Here is an 18,997-nt window from a genome sequence, read left to right as displayed (position 1 = left end):
TATTTTGTTGATTACACTTCACGTACTAAAAACACCCCACATCTACATTTTAAATTAAAAAAATATCTTAATACACCTCACATTCTATCCCAAGCTACCCTCACACTCTAAACTCCTCACATACACCCCACATCAAACCCGCGTATTCGTCTTCACAAACTTGTTTCCTCCAATTTTCTTTTCAATTTTCATATCAGTAACCTATATAATTCTTCAATCTTTCTTTTAGTCGAAATGAGTTTTCATTAAAGCAAAGACAAAAGGACACAAGCCTCACCCAAACTGACTTGAGGGCAAAAGGGTTTAAGTCTTGCAGTTGTATGTATATAATATTGAAGTGATGGAGTTTCACATTGAGTTTTTAAACTTTTACGGAAAACCTGTTCATTTTTTTTTGGAAAAAATAGTCATATTGCTTATGTGAGAGCATAGAAGTAAATTTTAGGCATAACTAAAAAAAAGAACTTAGGGTGTATTTAGAATATTCTTTTTAAATTTTAGAACATTTTAGGGCTTAAATAGTATTTTTATGAGCAATTTAATATTAAATTATTATGTGGGGTGTAGTCAACAAAATATGAGGTGCTAATAAAAAAATTCCTTTTAAATTCATTTAATTTGATGACTGAAAATTGAAACGAATGTGTAAGAATTAAAAATAGATATGTAGATAGGAATACATTTAAAGATGGGAAATGACTAAGGATGTAAGGAAATTAGATGTAATAGAAAGATTTTAAATTTAGAGTTCTAAAATAGAAAAAACGATATGAATGACATGAATGACATAAATAAAAACATTGAAAATGTCTAAATACCCTTGTTTATATTTCAATAACGTTGACTAAATGACTAAGGGACATGTATTCAGTTAGAAGTTTAAAAGATTTAAAAGACTTTACAAATTCATATGTATTTAATCAAGATTTAAATGAATTATGGAAGTCCACGAGTATTCAAAAAAGATTTTAAAGGGTCCCTTTATAAAATTCTACAGAAATCAAAGTGTATTTATTCTGAATATCAAAGTAATTCATAAAACTCTATGGGCTCGTTTAGATGCGTTTTTAAAATGACTGAAAGCATTTTTGGTGAAAATATTTATAGAATCAATCTTTAGTAAAAATGCAAGTAAATCATAGATGAAGCACATAAGCACTTCAAGTGCTTTTGAGACTCAAAAATATTTTCTCTAAAAACGTTTACAGTCATTTTAAAAGCACATCCAAACAAACCACATATGTATTCAATTATGATTGGATTTTAAGTATTCTGAAAGATGAAATTTTAATGGATTCAAAGAGATTTTATAGTGTTTGTTTCCTAGGCATTAGGAAATCTTGCCTTCCCTAAGATTTCTAATGATTTCATCCATCACATGGAGTGTATGAAACTAATTAAACTCCATGGATTTAAAACCCTGTTTTAAATATTTCAAAATCTCAATTCAATAATCCAAGAGACTAAAGGGGTTGCATCCAATTGAAATTTTAAAGGTTTTTAATGGAGCTATAAATCCCTGAAGTTTGATGAAGGTCTAGTGGAGTTTCATGCACGTGTAAGATTTCAAAATCTTAGGAAGAGAAACCTGATGTTAATGCGTTATTCGACAAGGGCGCAATAATGAAAATGAAAACGTTCCATATAAATCGCTCTCTAACTTTAGGGCCACATGTAGTATTTCTATTCTCCGAGGTGGGTTTGGTTTTCTTAAATTCATGTCTTTGTTAATCATTTTACTCTAAGGGTAATATTGTCCTTTACCACTAGGGTAAACTTTGAAATCTGAAGAGTAAATTGTAGTTATAGTCGCTTAACTTTAATTTAATTGGAGCAATGGTCCCTCAACTAAAAATTAATTAACATTGGTCCTTCAACTCATCAAAACGTGCAGCTATGATCCCTCAACTAAAAATTCATTATCATTGATCGCTCAACTTTAATTTAACTGGAAAAATAGTCCCTTAACTTTAACCCAATTGTAGCAATGGTCCTTCCAACATAACTCGTTGACACAAATTTTGACGTAGTTGACAAAAATGACCATAATCACACATTTTGATGAGTTGAGGAACCCTAATTATATAAATGATTATTCCTACATAACTTATTTTGACAAAATTTTGACAAAATTGATGAAAATGACTATTGCTACATATTTTGATAAATTGAGGGACCAATAGTAATGGATTTTTAGTTAAGGAACCGTTGCTCCAATTTGATTAAAGTTAAAAAATCATTGCTACAATTTACTCATCTGAAAATAGTTAAAAGGGTAGGTTAAGCAAGGACACCCTTACCAGACGACCGATATCGATATCCATTAAACATAACTATTGCAATTTAAAGGACATCACAACTGTGGAGAAACTTTGTTTAGGGTTTAGCGCTACTAAATTGGTCACCCTTCTCACCAGAATCCGGTCACCAAACTTGTGGCTTAGCTTACCTGTACTGCTGTACATACATATTACCGCCACAACGCCGGCCAACACAAAACGATTGTATAGCGCCACAAAAACCGGCTAGAACAAAACGATTGTTTAGCGCCACAAAAACCGGCTAGAACACAATGATTGATTAGCGCCACAAAAACCGGCCAGAACAGAACGATTGATTAGCGCCACAACACCAGCCAAAACCAAAAAAAAAAAGGGTTGGCGCTACAAGTTGATCCTCAAATTGCTAAGAGCTATTCACCTGTTAAGGTTAGCAGTTAGCCATGTACGGCAGCTTCAACTTCTACGTCCTCAGGCTCCCCGTCCGTTGCTGACATTAACGAAGCAGACTGAATCTTTCCAGCATGATCAAGCCGCATTAAAATAACTCCCCTGCAAACATGTATATCGATATAAAATATGTGAACTAGCACAATTTCAACCATGGCCACAATAAGAGAGAACAAGGGTTTGACATTTTAACACATGCAAATCCTATTGTTCCATCATACTGGTATTTCAATCTAAATTTCAGAATACAAGGAAAGAAAATACCGAAGTTGAAGTTTACCTCGCATAGCGGGACTGTATTGAAATATCCTGCACCTTAATTCTGTTGACTGTGCCGCTTTGGCTTACTAGAACCACTTGTTCATCGCTTTCTCCATCTTCTGTTAATTTACATTTAAGTTAAAAACAGCTCAAGAGAACACTCGTAGCCATCGGAAAATAGACTACAAAGTAATTTACAAACATCACCTGCCACAGAGAACCCGACCACAAAAACTGCTGCCAAGCAATCCTCTAAGGCAAACTATTTAAGAGCAGTGAGAAAGGAATGAGCCCAAAAGCTGAAGACAAAGAACAGATCACAAAGCTTTCAACAAAAAATTTTATATGATCATAAGCATACCTTGTACCCTATCAGACCAACCCTATTCAAGCGGGAGGAGTGAAACCTGCTCAAGGGAACACGCTTTCCAAATCCACTCTCAGAAACAAATAATAACCACGGGCCCTTCAGACTTCTAGTACTGTGGAAAAAATCAACACAAAACATAAGATTAATGTATCAGATAATTCTGGTTACACTGCCTCTGGAGAATAATTGATTCCAATAACTAGGGTCAACTTTCCTTCAGGTGATGATAATTATATCATTGGTTACAGCTTTAACCCATGCTACTTTTAACCTCCTTCCAGCCATTTTTGTTTGCTCAATTTAAACTATTGGTTCTTGGTAATTATCCCACTAGTGGTCTATAGTACAAAATACCAACTCATGTCGAATGACTCTAACCCCGATTTTTTGCTAATCAACCCCTACCATAAATTAGGTTTACTTTACATCTTAATCTAACTACAGATTGGGTAAGTAACCCAATCATCCAGGAAAAAGCACTTTATTACTAGGTTTTGGTCAGTCAAGCTAACCCAGCACCCCTAAAGTCAAGTATCAAGCTGATCAACAATTAGTTAATGACAAGCGAGAAACAACTCATTTTACTGGTAAAGGAATTACGTGTCTTGGGGAGCTTCAGACACCCTCTCCAAGTCTTTCCACATAGCTGCTGGTATAATGTCCACGCTAGCCATCTTATCCCCCTCTCTAAGTCTCATGGCCACTGCACCCCTAGTGTTTCTCCCTTGTGCTCGAATCTGGTACAGAACATGAAAAGATGCAAAATGGTAAGTAAAGATATCCTTCAGGGATTTTTACATCAATTGTTAGATAAACTTTGTGATAAATCGGATCGGAGCACAGATAGTACTACCCATGTACTAGTTCCAATGATTTGGGACCTGCAAGATGATGGACACTTAAACATAAAAAGGGAACAAAAGTACAAGGGAGATACAAGATGACCCCAGGAAAGAGAATATAAATGCGAAAGTACAAGGGAGATAAACAAACTGATAAATCCTTGATCTTCTCTTCAAGAGTGTTCACATTAGACACCACGAGAAATTCCCCAGATAAAAACTCTTACAACTTCCCTAACCTCTATTTGAACTAAGCAACAGTAATGGCACAGCCTTGGCATCACTTGTCATCCGGTATAAAGAAAGAAAAAAAAAGAAAGATATAAAGCTATCCATGAAGGCTAAATTAAAACACTGATAAAAGAACCGAACTCCAAATTCAGCTGCTATAAACTATAAAGCACTTGACGTAACATATGGATGACTTAGATCAAAGGTAATCACGATGCAGATGCATCTACAAAAACAATCATAGGGACACTGGTTTACTTGAATCTCTTGAAAGTAGCATAAGCATGACTGATATGAAACAACTTTTAAACCGAGTTTTTTACTAGGATATCCAGAAGTAGCATAATTATGACTCACATAAGTCTTCTAGAAACTGTTTACACCATCCTAGCATTGAAATTCTGAAATCATTTAGGTACTTTCTTTTTTGGTAAAGAATTTTAAAGTATTTTCTCACTTTCAAAACATATACAATTTTGGTAAGCACATAAATTATCAAATTTGCACTCCACTTCTGCGGTCTTTTGTATCATTGCTTTCTGTACATACAAACAAACTACAGGAATTGATATAACAATACTGATATGTGAATAAGAAAACAAAATCAATCAAGGGTAACATTTTTTCAGAACTCTATTGGGAACCGCATGTATATCCTCGTATTTCTTCCTGTACCTTTCTTTCTAAAAGATTATATGATGTGATGAATCTTACTTAACATTACCTATCATATCCAAACTTATTTTAAAGTAGTGTAAATTAACCATATTGTTTTACCCTTGCTCGACCACATAGGGGTGCAATAGGAATATCCGATTCCGACCAATTCCGAGCCAAAATATTCTGTCCGATTCATATCCAAAACTGAAATTCCGAAAAAAAAATCCAAAAATTTCAAAAAAGATGGGTTTTGGCCTGTTTTGTTTATCTATAAAAAAAAAAAAAAATGACTTCTTCGACTTGTCTTCCAGCTCAAACTAGCCAAGACTCCTAAGCCATTTCCTTTTATGCTACCAATTTCTTTTATGCTACGCTACTCGAAACTTGCATAACTCTATTGCATACACTTAATTATGTACTTAATTGACTTTGGATTTGTAATGCAATGTACTCAAATATGTAACTATTTTTTCAATTACAACTCCCTTGAATATATTAATACAAAAAAAGAGAATTTGAGAACTATAAAATTTTATACTATGTAGAGAGAGCCATGGAGATGACATATTTTTTTCTCTTGGTAATAGATGAAATCAGACAACTCCCATAATTTTGAAATTGCGAAATAATATGATTTTCGAAAAATACTGGATTCGGCATGAGTTTATGAACTTCCGAAATTCTCATATATTCCGATCCGATCTGACCGAAAATCAGGCCTATGACCTCCTTCTATAAGTAGCAGTTTTGCATCAAAATAAAATAACAATTAGCAGTTTTGCAAGCTCCCATTTTTGCTGTCGCAATGTGGCAAATCATGTTTCATGCAAACAATGATCAGAAATAAGTCCTGGACTTAAATAAAAAAAGAAATGATCTTCTTTCACTGGTCATGAATAACTACAGTGCCGCCTCATAGAGACGGAAAAAAAAAAAGTTGTAGTAGTACTAGTAATTATAAAATAGTAGTTAATAGTTTTAGTAGTAGTTGTAAAAGTAAAAATAATGTTATAGAGGTTTGAACTGCAAATGAATGTATGAACGAGATGGAAATTGCTGTATACTTACTATACCAGAGGAACTTAAGATGACCATTCCATTCTGAGAGGCCATCGCTACAAGGTCATCGTTTGTGCAGCAACGAACCCATTTTAGTTCATCACCAGGAACCTGTCATATAAATGATGAGCTGTGAGCCAAAAGAAAATTTTATGGATGACCAGTAATCAAGTCAAAAGCAGAGAAAGAGAACGAACCAATTGGATTGCTATGATTCCTGTTGACCTGATTGACGAAAAAGAACTCAAAGAGACCTTCTTGATGTATCCATTCACTGTAAGCATAAGTAGAAACTGATCTCCAGCAAATTCACTCACAGGAATAACAGAAGTAATCCTTTCACCATCTGACAGTGCTAAGATCTGGCTCCAGTGTAAAAACAATGATAATAATAAGTAACTTTTAAATGAATGTCTAGAAAAGAGGGATTGATTAGTAAAAGCCAAAGGTAAAAGGTAAATTACCTGAACCAATGGCGTCCCAGCAGCTGTGCGAGTGCATTCAGGAATTTTATATGCACGACCAGAGTAAACTGTTCCTTTATCACTGCAAATAACTTTCGTAAGTCATCCATCACCAAAATGTATCACAACTCTAATTCTGGAACCAGATGGACAACAGCAGATTCTTTGATAACTTTCATTGGGCAGGCCATAGGGCATGACACCAAGAACTAGGTTTGCAGTCTTTTAGGATTAGGAGCTCCCAAATCAAATACAACTACCTATAAAGAAAAGATTTCACTCAAGTGACACCCTTACAAGCACCAGTAAAAGCATTTAACGTTACAGAATGTCAAATCTACATTATTGATTGTCCATTGTTGATTTATCAATATATTTTCAACAACTTGATATTTTCTGGGGTTCAGCATAAAGTAGGCTATAATTAGTAAATGCATACGGAACAAGTTGGAAACCTCTGAAAATCATTACTGTTTTTTAACTTCTGATATCCTATGTGACGACAGTAAACAATTAGATGCATAGGGGAATGTCATGATGCCCCTGACATAACCATACAAGGAACTAATCCATACTTAAAATCAAACCAGATGGGGAACTAACACAAACATAGAGTATTGCGATATGAAGTGCAAGACAATAAAAACATGGTTAGAGGGAAATAATAAGGAGACTAGACATGCCAAAAATGAGTATATTAAATGGGCTAGAACCCAAGCTAAAGACGGATGCATGTCTCACAATCTATATACAATCAGCTTTCTCAGTTCTAGCCTTCTAGGTTAACTGGAATGCTGTAGGTTGTGATTAATAATCTGTTTCATGATTTAACATGTTTTATGCAACATCTTGTGTGTGTAGATTTTAATCCCTCTTAGTTGATCTTGTTTATCAATAGTCTCCAGTGTTATGCAAACTTATAAGATGATGCTATGCGAATATATGAGCCATGAAGTAAACACGCCACACACAAACAAAAAGAATTTAGCGCGGCTCGGCGAACTTTGCCTACTCCGATCTCTCTTGAGAAATCACTTGCACTACGGAGAATAACAACTCAATTGCAAGAATTTAGTGAAAATCTTAAGCTAAAGCCCATAACCTTGCTTTAGATCTCTCTACCCTTGTATTCTCTTTAATGTTCTTGTGAATAAAACAGCCCCCAACAAGCCTATTTAGAGTACATAGACCGATGGTTACAAGCCTTACGAGTATAGGATTCCTAAATCCTTATAGAATAGGGAAAACTAACTTATTTCCTAATACTAACCTGACTGGACAAAGACATTGTTGAGAAACCGATGGCTTTTCCCGGATGAAATGAAAATTGGATTCATGTAACAAGAGAAAGATTTCCCATTCCTTAGCCGGAAAGATATGGATTACAAAGAAAACCTATTTCCCAATTCTTATGCGAAAAAACCCGTGCATATTCCTTTTTATCCTTTCCCAACACTGATTGGAAACATAATTATGAATAATCTAGGGAATGAGATCAGTATGCATTTTAAGTATGTTTCGTGTGCATGATACCTAAGTTCCTATGTGGTGGCATTGTGGTAATGAAGAAAAGTCATGTGCATGATTCGGCAACTATTCATGATTCCTAAGCTCCTACATGGTGGCAGTGAAGAAAATTCCAGTTGGTACAACAAAGGATATAGGGCCTTATAGTGTCTCATCATGTTGAATGATGTGAACCAACCATTGTGATATATAACATTGGTAATAATAAGGACAATTGGATCTAATTTTACTTCTCCAAATACCCCTTTAGCAAAGGAAGTATTATGTTTTCAACGTCAACTGCACCACATTATGATGCTCAATGTACCACTTTACAAGTCCTCGAGTACACATAGAGAGTATGTTAATCCTTCAAATCATTAGACAAAGTTAGGGAGAGAAGTACCTAAAGTATAGAACATGATCGTGCGCGCGACAAACAATAAAGTCTGACATTGCATCATTTACCCTCAATTTCCCAACAGATTTACCAATGGTTCCTCTATTTTGAAGATTGAAAGTGTTAGGTTTCATCCGCTTAACATAGCCCTTTTCACTGAAGGCCTGAAAATTATATGCCAAGAAAACTTGAAGAAAGAAATAAATGGTTTATTTTATTTTATATTTTTTTTCTTTGGAAAAAGGGCCAAAATATAAATTCCATGAAAAAGATGATATTAGCATGTACCAAAAGCATTTCTTCATTAGGAATAACATCTATGTCATCAACGTGGCCACCATCACTGTCCTCTAGCACGGAACGCCTCGGACTGGAAAACTTGCTTTTTAACTCGTTTGCTTCTTGTTCAATCAACTAATTGAAAGAAAGAAAGAAAAAAGCATTGTAATTCAATCTGAACCATAAAGCTTTCATACATGTTTCTTTTTTTCAGTGCAGAATGCTTCATAAATGTTTCATAATAATGGGGACAAGATGAGTCCAACTGGGCCATAAACTTAGCCTAATTAGGCAGAGGTACGGCACAGGAGGTTAGCAATAAGAGGAAAATCAATAACATCCTATTACTATGTGACTGAAAAATAAGTAAATGCATAAACACCTTTGCAATACACGCAACCAATTGGAATTATATTTTTACCTGTAACATGGATTTCTTGCTTGACAATAGTTGTTCTAATTTTGAAATTTGCTCCTTTAATGATTCACTTTCATTTACAAACTTTTTCCTCTGCACAATATGAAGAATAGGATACGGAATTAAGAAGCAATGCATCTCATTAAGCAATCAAAAAATGCATTTGAATAGCACAACTGTTATGCACCTCAAGCTGGGTAATTCTTCTTAGGCTAATATCTAATATGGCTTCAGCTTGTTTCTCAGAAAGATTGAACTCTGTATAAGAGAATACGAGAAAAATATTAGTGCTTTCACACCTACTGCTGAAAAGCAGCCATCACAATTAAGTAAATGATATGAAAACAAACTGAAAAAGATATTCACCGTTAGTGAGAATAGGAAACTTGGAAACCAGCTAAGGTGTAAGTTGACATATATTGCAGTTAACACATATATTGCAGTTAGACATGTATATGGCTTCACGAATTATTGGGCACTTTTAAAACTAGCGCATCCAACCCAAAATCAATTGGCAATGGACTGAGACTCAGAATTTTGTGGCTTCAGCTTGGGAAGTAGATTTTACCCACAGTTGATTAAGCTAGATATCCATTTGAGAAAAATGAAAAGAACATATCAGGTTATGGACCGAATACGGATTAAAGAGTACGCATTCCAGAGATGATAGAACTCCAAATATCAAAGAAAATAAATGCCAAACCCCAGACATCAAGGAAACGTGAAATAACAAAATTGAAAAACATGATTAGATTAACTGTTGCTGAATTGGAATTCTAGCCTATTACAGAAAAAGTCTCACTAAGTGAGGCACAAATGAAAATTTACCCCTAAAACCCAAGTTAGACAAAAATAAAAGCTCATTGAAAGGTTCTGACTGGTTAAACCATCACTTTCCATAACTTTTGTTGCACTAAACCCCAAATAAGTGCCAAAAAATTATCATCTTAGCAAGGGTAAGTCTCACCACAGAAGCAAGAAAACATAAATACCGCAAAAATTATAAATCCAAAAAACATAAGTTCAATGACAATGACAGAATATCATGTCTCAGTTCTTTTCAAGCATAACTTATCTACTTAAGTTGATGACAAGAGAACACCCAAAAACATAGGGGAACTAACCAGTCCTTAAACCAGCTGATGCAATTGCATTGCTCGAAGCTTCCCTTAGTATACGAATTACTGCATCCAAATTATCAAGGCCCACAACAATGCCCTATTTAAACAAGAACATACATATGAACAATGAGTCTGTAGTGTTGTGGCATAAATATGGATATATCAAAGTAGAGTCACAATAACACAGCAGTGCCTAAAGATAAGCTAGAATAATATGAATGAAGTCTTCTCCAAGTTCTCACCTGTGGTTTAAAACACACATACATGGATGTCCAAAAATCCCTTTATTATCATTATGACAACTTAAGAATAAAATTCATTAGAATTAGGAAAAAGAACAGCATACCTCAACAATATGTCTTCTGTCCTGTGCTTGTGAAAGTTTGAACTTAGCACGTCTCTCAACAACAAAGCATCTGAAGTCTAAGAATGCCTGTCAACATTTAATAAACAAAGTAACACTGAGCACAGCCTTAACATTTAAGAAATTGAGAACCTTGTATCAGGACAAGTACCAATATCTTAAATCTAGAATATGATACTCTCTAAAAGACAATGATTGAAAATAGATTAATCTTCAACACTTAGGAGTTAGGAGTGATGAGCCAAATTAGGAGAGGTTCCATCATAAAACCAATTGGCAATATGGGGAGTAACCCAACCTCTTATAAACCCTTGCATGGTTTGGTCCCTCACCAATGTGGAACTTTGTCCTCACATTCTCACATGATGAACCAAATATCAACCATTAGTTGCATGCTTTAGAACCAAAAAGAATAAAGGTAAATGAAAAACAGTAACAAGATAGGTTTGAGTTAAGAAAATTTATCCAAGCAGTTACAATAAAATCATTGCAAATCAAATCAGACATCTAAATTTCCCAATGACTGCTGTGCTGACTAGATTTATAATAGGAGCAGGGGAACTAAATGGCTAACTAGAAAAACCTGGAGCCTCAAGGATCTGAACTACCCAACCCGTACAAGTGAAATATTTCTGAATTTTGAGAACCTTTGCCTTTAATGCAAGTATAGTTTGTCGAGGAACCAGCCCACCTACTATGTACTGAATTCAGTTACAATTTGGAGATAGTTTAAATATAAGGAATAGGAATTTGAATCACTTTGATTCCTTAGTTACCACTGTTTACTAAAATATGGTTAAGGGAATCATTTTCATTCCTAAATTTTTCCCTGCATGTACTTACACGCAAGGAATCGGAAAAGTTCAAGTTTTCCTTAAAATCCGTAATCAAATACCTAAACATAAGGAATTAGATCGACTAGGAAGGACTCGTTGATCTGATTCCCTTTCCTTGCTTCTTCTATTTTTAAGCTCTCCTATTAGTTCATTTTTCCATTTCCGTTAAGTAAGCATGCCCTCGGTGCAAAACCATGAAACCGAAATAAATTCAACTATCAAGTATCCACTAATGAAACAACATCAGCCCCTATCCTAATGAAACAACATCAGCCCAATTAGCATTAATGAATTCTTAAGGGGAAAAAGGAATCAACATTTTCTTAAAAGAATTTACCACAATAAACCAAAACAGTCAGGTTTTCCAAGAGAAATTTTGAAGAAAATTTTTGTTTAAGCATTATATTTTCTATGATATTATTATATGCATGAGTGAGAAAATGGAACAGTGCTTGGGCATGCATGCTATAGAGTCCAAACATACGTACCTGCAGCAATTCCTTTAGACCCATCTGCTTAGGTTGCCCATTATGAATACTGTGAATGGTAAAAAATACTAAATGAAAATCCAAGTAATGTGATGAATCATGTGCGCAGAAAAGTTTAATAAGAAAAATACAATGTAATTTTCAAAAAGAGAAAACAGAAGTTCACGAACACCAGAATCATTTAGAAGGAAGAAATTCAGCCCATCGGATTGTTTATTAATATATTGTGTGACATTGCAATAAAGGCTACATTGGACACTTCGCCAGTTTGGTTCTAAACAACTTCCCTATGATACAAGAATAGATGAAGTCAAATCCAAAGATATGACATCGATATGAAAATTGAAAATATTTGGCAATATTTCGCTGATAGTTCTGCTTTACAATGAAGAACTAATGGCAGTTTACAGCCATCCGATGCAAGCATAGTCGACAAGTGTTCCACAACTTCACAGATTTAATTACCTTGTGTTTGTCTGATTCTATTCCCAAAGCCTGCTTCAATCTCAAACTCAATGGCCTAAAGTCTAAAATCATTACTTTGGATTGAACCCTTCTCATTTTGCAATAAGACATGTGTAGTTGGTTGTTGCAATTATCACCCCATCCTTTTGAACATTACAAAAGCTTTCATTAAATTTGCCTCCAAGAGATCCCGAGTTCTGACTCCCAACAACATTAGAACAAATACAATGACAACCCATAAGGCCCTGGGCCTTGAAAATGATGGCTTTGTGAGTAATGTGATCAGACAGCCTTGTACACCACTACAACATTTGAGAATTTTTTTTTACAGGTTTTAACTGAAATAACTTAATCCAACAACAATAGACTAATTTCATTTTCCTTACGAAATTAGTGTACAAATAGGAGTTCCAACCATGTATCTTGGTTCCTTGAAGTCATAACATTTGAGTAAAAATCAGTTAGTTTCAATTTTAGCTCAAAAAATCAGCTAGAGCTGTTTAGGAAAAAAGGGGAATTGTTATTGGCACTCCAAAATCTCATTTTGCACTCCAAACTTTCTATTATTTACACCAGTCAAGAACCAAGAGCCAGAAATTTTAACTCTCTACCTGCATTCGTAGTTATTGAGAAAAGAAACCACTCACCCCACCATGTTACAACTAAAACTGCATTGAAGAGATGTGAGGCGATAGAGATTATTTAAAACAATTGATGGGTCGGATCCTCGCTTGAGCTGAAAAAAGGATGTAAACAGATCACTATCAATTGCAGAATAATTGTTTTTGTATTTGACAAGAACTGCAGACCCATTTTACAAACTAAATTTCCCAAAGTATGTGAGTTCTTAAGCATGTTTGTATTTAAAATCTACAAACTACACAGAGCAACACACGGCATAAAACTAATTTCATACCTCAATGACTACACGCATTCCAGAACGATCACTTTCGTCCCTAATATCACTTATGCCTTCTAAAATCTGAAGGGAGAAAAAGAAAAAAAAAATTAAGAAAAGGGAAACATCAGAAGAAATAAAAAGGCAATAACAGTTAACAACAATGTATGACCTTTTTACTTTAAGTGAAGAATTCAGAACTTTTGAAATGATCGTTTGCTACTTGCAAGAATCACCTTATTTTCCACAAGTTCCGCTATCTTCTCCACAAGAGCTGCTTTGTTGGTTTGGTAAGGGATCTGATTTATTCACAGAGCACAATCAACAAAACAAGTAACTCTTTGATGAAAACTAAGACTGCATATTTAGTGCAAACTATACAATGACCAAGATGGTTACCTCTTTTATGATAACTGCATTTCTCTTTGTTTTAGAATCAAGCAATTCAACATCAGTTTTCCCTCTTACAACAATACGTCCTTTTCCGGTTCGATATGCATCTAAGATTCTTCAAGAAATAAGCATATATCCAAAATTAATGAATGCATAAGGAAGCAGCCAGCTAAGAAGAAGTGATAATTATGCCACCATGGCATTCCTATATTTCTCTCATAAACTTATTTGATATCTTCAATCACAGTAGGTACACTATTCTTCTCTATGTCATTCAGAAAATGTAATAAAACTGTCTGCATACAAACTACAAACATAGCCATATCCATGAAAATAACAGCACGTGTGATATCACCACTTCCATCAAACTATTCAAACGAAAACGTTGAAAATGATAAGAACTAGTAAAAACCAAGGAAAGAGCTATTAAAAGGAGGATGCTATCCATATTTCATATGCTATCCATACTTCATCTGAGCATATTACAATAGATCGTGTTTCTAATTGCAAATTATTAACTGGTTCCCACTTACCCAAGGTTGCCCATAATCAGTCCTCCAGTTGGAAAATCGGGTCCTGGCATGTATTCTAGTAATTCTTGCAACTACCACAGGGAAAACAAAGTGTCAAAAATTCAAAAGCCAAAATGAAAGGGAAAATAAAGAAAAAACAAAAACAAAATAGAATTAGTGGAAATTAAAGATCTCTTTAGTTAAATCGAGGGTTCAGAATATCCCCAATCAAATCTCTTACTTCAATGAAGAAAAGTGACAGCAATGCAATAGTCATACTTAAACGTTAATGTGTATGGCACAATAATGAGATGCTTTAATATCAAAGTTTCAAATCATCCTAATAAATGGCTTAACTTCAAGAGCAATTCGAAAGATATCAAAGCCCACTGTAGCCCATGGTTATATTCATAATTGCTGCATTTCTACAAATCAAAAGAAGTACTTTTGAATGGAGAATAGGTTATAAGTCTGTTTGACAGAACAAGGGTTCCTGCACCTATATAGGATGAAAGTATATCCATCAACCTCGTCAATGGAATAGGAGCTGCCACTGTGTGAGGAAAAGATAGAAACAATAATGTGGCTGGAGATAAAAGAAGAGATGGTCGAGCTCTGTTACAGTTGGCTTTTGTTAACGGACTCAATTTTGTTATTTACAATGAAAGTCTTTTCAGGAATAACAAATTGTGATAGTCATTTGAAGGATACAGCACATTTTTATAAGTATTATCAACATGCACTATGAACCAAATGAAAACTTAAAGTACAACAGAACTTCTATTTTCCAAAGGAATAACTGTAATATACGGTATACCTACACGTAAACATGAAAAAGATAAGAGAAAAAAAAAATTCACCACTTACCGTGGCTTCTGGATTGTGAATTAACACGCTAAGAACATCTACCAATTCCCCAAGATTATGCGGAGGAATGTTTGTTGCCATGCCGACCTGAAAATATATTTACCGATGCGAATATAGAATTACTGAAGAAGAACAAAACAGAGGCAGCAGCTTTTGATTATGAAGGACAATGTAATCTTAAAAAAATTACCGCAATCCCAGAAGCACCATTCAGTAATAAAGTTGGAAGTCGAGCAGGTAAAACTGATGGCTCTTTTTGTGAATTATCAAAATTTGGAGTAAAATCAACCTGCACCACGTTATTCACATTGTGCACAAACATATTAATGATGTAAGTATATTAGCTGTATGACTAGATAATGAACGGCTCTGACCGTATTTTGATCTAAGTCTGCCAATAGCATTGCTTCTGTCAGTGCCTGCAAAAATAAGCATATTAATGACGATTTCTAAAGATGAATACATTCCTTACAAACGCAAATCCTATAGGAGAAAGGGGACTGATTGAACGACTAATGCACCCTAAATATCAGCATGCCTGCTACAATATCATGTCATAACTTTAATGGTTATCCGTAACAGATTTTTTAGGGCCTGAATAATGACTTTTAAGCAAGAGTATTACTGATGATGGAAACTATTCATGATGGTTGATGACACATTTACTTGGACAACCAGCTATGTAGCAAGAGAGGTGGTCATGGAAAAAGCAAAAACAAAAAAAGCAAATGAGATGGGGAGGGGGACACGAGAGAGAGAGATAGAGAGAAAAAAACGGAGAGAGAGGTTGACCGATTGCTGAAGTAAACATGTATGATAAAGATCTTAATATTCATTCCAATATCATAAATATAAGAATAGCCTGTAAGAACCAATATGGTATTCAAGGTAACTACAGCATATGAACATACTTCCAATCTGCATTCCGTGTAACGCATGGCAGCTGCAGGATCAGCATCAATAGAACCAAAATTCCCATGCCCTTGGATTAGTGGGAATCGTAAGGAGAAATCCTGGAAAATTATGATTCAAGGAAATTAGAACACTTGAATTAACTAATTACGGTTTGATCACATCAGAATTCAGCAAAGAAAAAGAAAATTAAAGAGAAAATTCAGCATAATCCAGAAGCTGGAATTTCTGGAAACGAGGTTTCCTTAAGTAATGGCATTTTACTGTAATGACATTAAGGGGACATTCCCAAGTGTACTAGCATACAGACATTAATATCCATAAAGAGAGAAAATCAAAAGATGCAGCAAAGGATGGTGTAGCCTTTCTTGTGCATTCAAAGAGTTATCAATGACGTTGTGCTTCTGTTCTCCAAATTGATTATTCTACCGTCAACATCTATATTTCTTTCCAGCCATAAATACCAAAGATGTGCAAGTTTGTTGGTAAGAAAAAAAAATTCATAAGCAATCCACCAAGAGCAGAAGGAAAAATAACCCACAGAGCTACATCTGTATGAAGAAATTAAGATTGAACAAGGCACCGCACGCTTCCAATTTAGTGTAAATGGCCAATAGGGGAAAAAACTCTATTAAAAAACAAAATAACATATACTGGACAGGTTATCCACCAAAACAACACGTCAACATAACCTGAACAACAAAGGAAACAGTACACTTTCTCTCATAATCGGAACAAAAAACTACAAATTGCAAGCCTGATTTCCATTCAGTTACATAATAAAATAACGTAGAACAAAACTCAATGACACAGAAGCCAAAAGTGAGGACCAAAATCTGACTTTTTTCCCAATAACACCTCAATCCCCACTTCACTATAATTCTCCAAATCCTCTTTTCCATCAAACATTGAGCAAAGTTGTTTCTCAATATATATTGTGATTACACTTTTCAATAAACTTACAATGTCATCCAGAAAGAAATATTAAAAAAAAAAACAAGACAGGCACACAAAGAACCCCAAAATGAAGAAAGAACATATTCAAACGTTTCGGAATAGTTCTATAGAAACTAACTCCTAAAGTTGAGAAAACTCAAAATTTGTAATAAATGAGAAAAATGAAACACTACAAGGAGGCTATCCAGAAAAAATAGAGCACATAAGTTGCGGTATTTTGTACATCCACAACTAGCTTTTCCATTTTAACTTTAGCAATGTATTCACTTGTGGGTTAATAGGAAATGCTATAGTTACCTGAGCCATTCGCACCAACGAATCGTACACAGCAGTGTCTCCATGGGGATGGAATTTTCCTAGAACCTGCATTAAAGCGTGATGATATATGTTAAGCGTAAATGTAAAGATACCGGGCTTCAAATAAAAGAAACAAAAAGGTCTCGGAATGTCAATAACCTCTCCAACAACTCTAGCACATTTCTTGAAGGGTTTCCGCGACACAATCCCCAATTCGTGCATTGCATACCTGTAGTTTGAGAGATATGCAGAATATGAGGCATCAATCTGAGTCTCTGACTAATAATTAGTTAAGATGCCAAAAATTACTAGGGTTATTAACCATTTCCTTTCCCTACAACTTCTCTCAGAAACCAGACAAAGTATAATCAAACAACACTTACAAAATCCGGCGGTGCACGGGCTTCAAACCATCACGAACATCAGGCAGGGCGCGGCCGAGCAGGACAGACATAGCGTAGGCCATGTAGGCTTCAGTGGCCTCCTTGTGGAGCTCAACACGGACAATCCTTTCGCTATTCTCGCCTGTGTCCTTGACCAGCACACTCCCGTTCCCATCTTGCCCCTCGCCAGGGTCCTCCTTTTGGGGTTCGTCAAGGAGCGTCGCTTTAATTGGGCGGACGCGGGTCCTGGGGCGGGAGGATGATGCTGAAAGGAAGCGGAGCTCCGAGAGGTTGTGGCGGAGACCGGAAAGTCGGGTCGGGTTGAGCGGGGCGGCGAGGCGGTAGCGGAGGATGGAGGAAGACAAGCGGAGACCGGAAGCTAGGGCCATGGTAGGGGGGTGGAGGGAGACTGAGGGTTTCATAGAGATAGGGCAGAAGGCGCCATTTGGGTTTTGGGGGGTTTTAGACTCTAATCTAAAACCCTGGCTTTGCGAAATGCTTTTGGAATTTCGAGGTTCTTGCGCGCCAAGATGGATGGGGTTTCGATTGGGAAGCATGCACGTGGCTTTCTAGCCGGAAAAGTTTTAGGCTAATACGTACATTTTCTTCCTTGGTAACATAACCGTCAATTAAGATGAGCATGGGGTGGATTAGTCGAGTTAGATCTCAAGTCTCAACTCGTTGGCCAACTCAATAGGCTCGTGTTGGCTTTGATGAAATTCAATTTCAATCAAGAAAATAAACAAACTAACCCACCTAAATCACTCTTAAGCTAATTAGGTCGAGTGAGTTCAACTAGGGGTGGGCATCAGATGACTCGGCTCAGTTTCGACCTTAAATCATTGGCTGACCCAATATCTTCGGTTTGAAATTATTTCAAGAGTAAATTGTAGTTATGGTCCCTTAATTTTAACTCAATTGGAGCAATGGTCCCTCAACTAAAAATTTGTTACCATTGGTCCCTCAACTAAAAATTTATTATCATTGGTCATTCAACTCATCAAAACGTGCCGCTATGGTCCCTCAACTTTAATTCAATTGGATAAATTGTCCCTTAAAGTTAACCCAATTGTAGCAATGATCATTCCAACATAACTCGTTTTGACAAAAATTTTGATGTAGTTGACGAAAATGATCATAATTACACACTTGGATGAGTTGAGGGACCCTAATTGTATAAATGGTCATTCCAACATAATTTTTTTTGACAAAATTTTGATGAAATTGATGATCCTTCCAACATAACTCGTTTTGAAAAAAAATTTGACGTAGTTGACGAAAATGA

The 18,997-nt window shown here is 35.5% G+C and overlaps 1 protein-coding gene across 2 annotated transcripts; it reads right to left on the bottom strand.

Annotated features, from left to right (window-relative positions):
• Positions 1 to 2,296: 2,296 nt before the first annotated feature.
• On the bottom strand, positions 2,297 to 18,353 carry LOC103410033 (DNA gyrase subunit A, chloroplastic/mitochondrial-like). 2 transcript variants are annotated; one of them, XM_029105235.2, is made up of 28 exons: positions 17,713 to 18,353; positions 17,489 to 17,558; positions 17,330 to 17,395; positions 16,075 to 16,176; positions 15,538 to 15,582; positions 15,354 to 15,452; positions 15,164 to 15,250; positions 14,318 to 14,388; positions 13,791 to 13,899; positions 13,628 to 13,690; positions 13,410 to 13,475; positions 13,141 to 13,229; positions 12,029 to 12,077; positions 10,687 to 10,773; positions 10,344 to 10,437; positions 9,407 to 9,477; positions 9,223 to 9,312; positions 8,811 to 8,936; positions 8,529 to 8,686; positions 6,617 to 6,698; positions 6,350 to 6,514; positions 6,162 to 6,263; positions 3,961 to 4,097; positions 3,352 to 3,472; positions 3,198 to 3,252; positions 3,010 to 3,109; positions 2,701 to 2,831; positions 2,297 to 2,562 (listed from the first exon to the last, which is right to left on the bottom strand). In XM_029105235.2, the coding sequence occupies exons 1-27, from the start codon at positions 18,267 to 18,269 to the stop codon at positions 2,717 to 2,719; spliced, it is 2,976 nt and encodes a 991-aa protein (XP_028961068.1). In that variant the 5' UTR covers positions 18,270 to 18,353; the 3' UTR covers positions 2,297 to 2,562; positions 2,701 to 2,716. The 2 variants fall into 2 exon arrangements, with proteins under 2 accessions (XP_028961068.1, XP_028961067.1); XM_029105234.2 differs by having other exon boundaries at positions 2,297 to 2,831.
• Between the last annotated feature and the right edge of the window lie 644 nt (positions 18,354 to 18,997).

The sequence above is a fragment of the Malus domestica genome, chromosome 07 (genome assembly GCF_042453785.1).
Source record: "Malus domestica chromosome 07, GDT2T_hap1".
NCBI lineage: Eukaryota > Viridiplantae > Streptophyta > Magnoliopsida > Rosales > Rosaceae > Malus > Malus domestica.
The sequence above is the reverse complement of the archived record's forward strand: the minus strand, read 5'-3'. Positions and strand labels throughout refer to the sequence as shown.

Coding starts and splice junctions, on each gene's coding strand:
- LOC103410033 (XM_029105234.2), bottom strand. CDS start 18,269: ATGCTTCCCAATCGAAACCCCATCCATCTTGGCGCGCAAGAACCTCGA. Junction 17,396..17,488: donor GTGCTAGAGTTGTTGGAGAG/GTTATTGACATT, acceptor GCTTTAATGCAG/GTTCTAGGAAAATTCCATCC. Junction 9,478..10,343: donor ATCAGCTGGTTTAAGGACTG/GTTAGTTCCCCT, acceptor TCTCTTATACAG/AGTTCAATCTTTCTGAGAAA.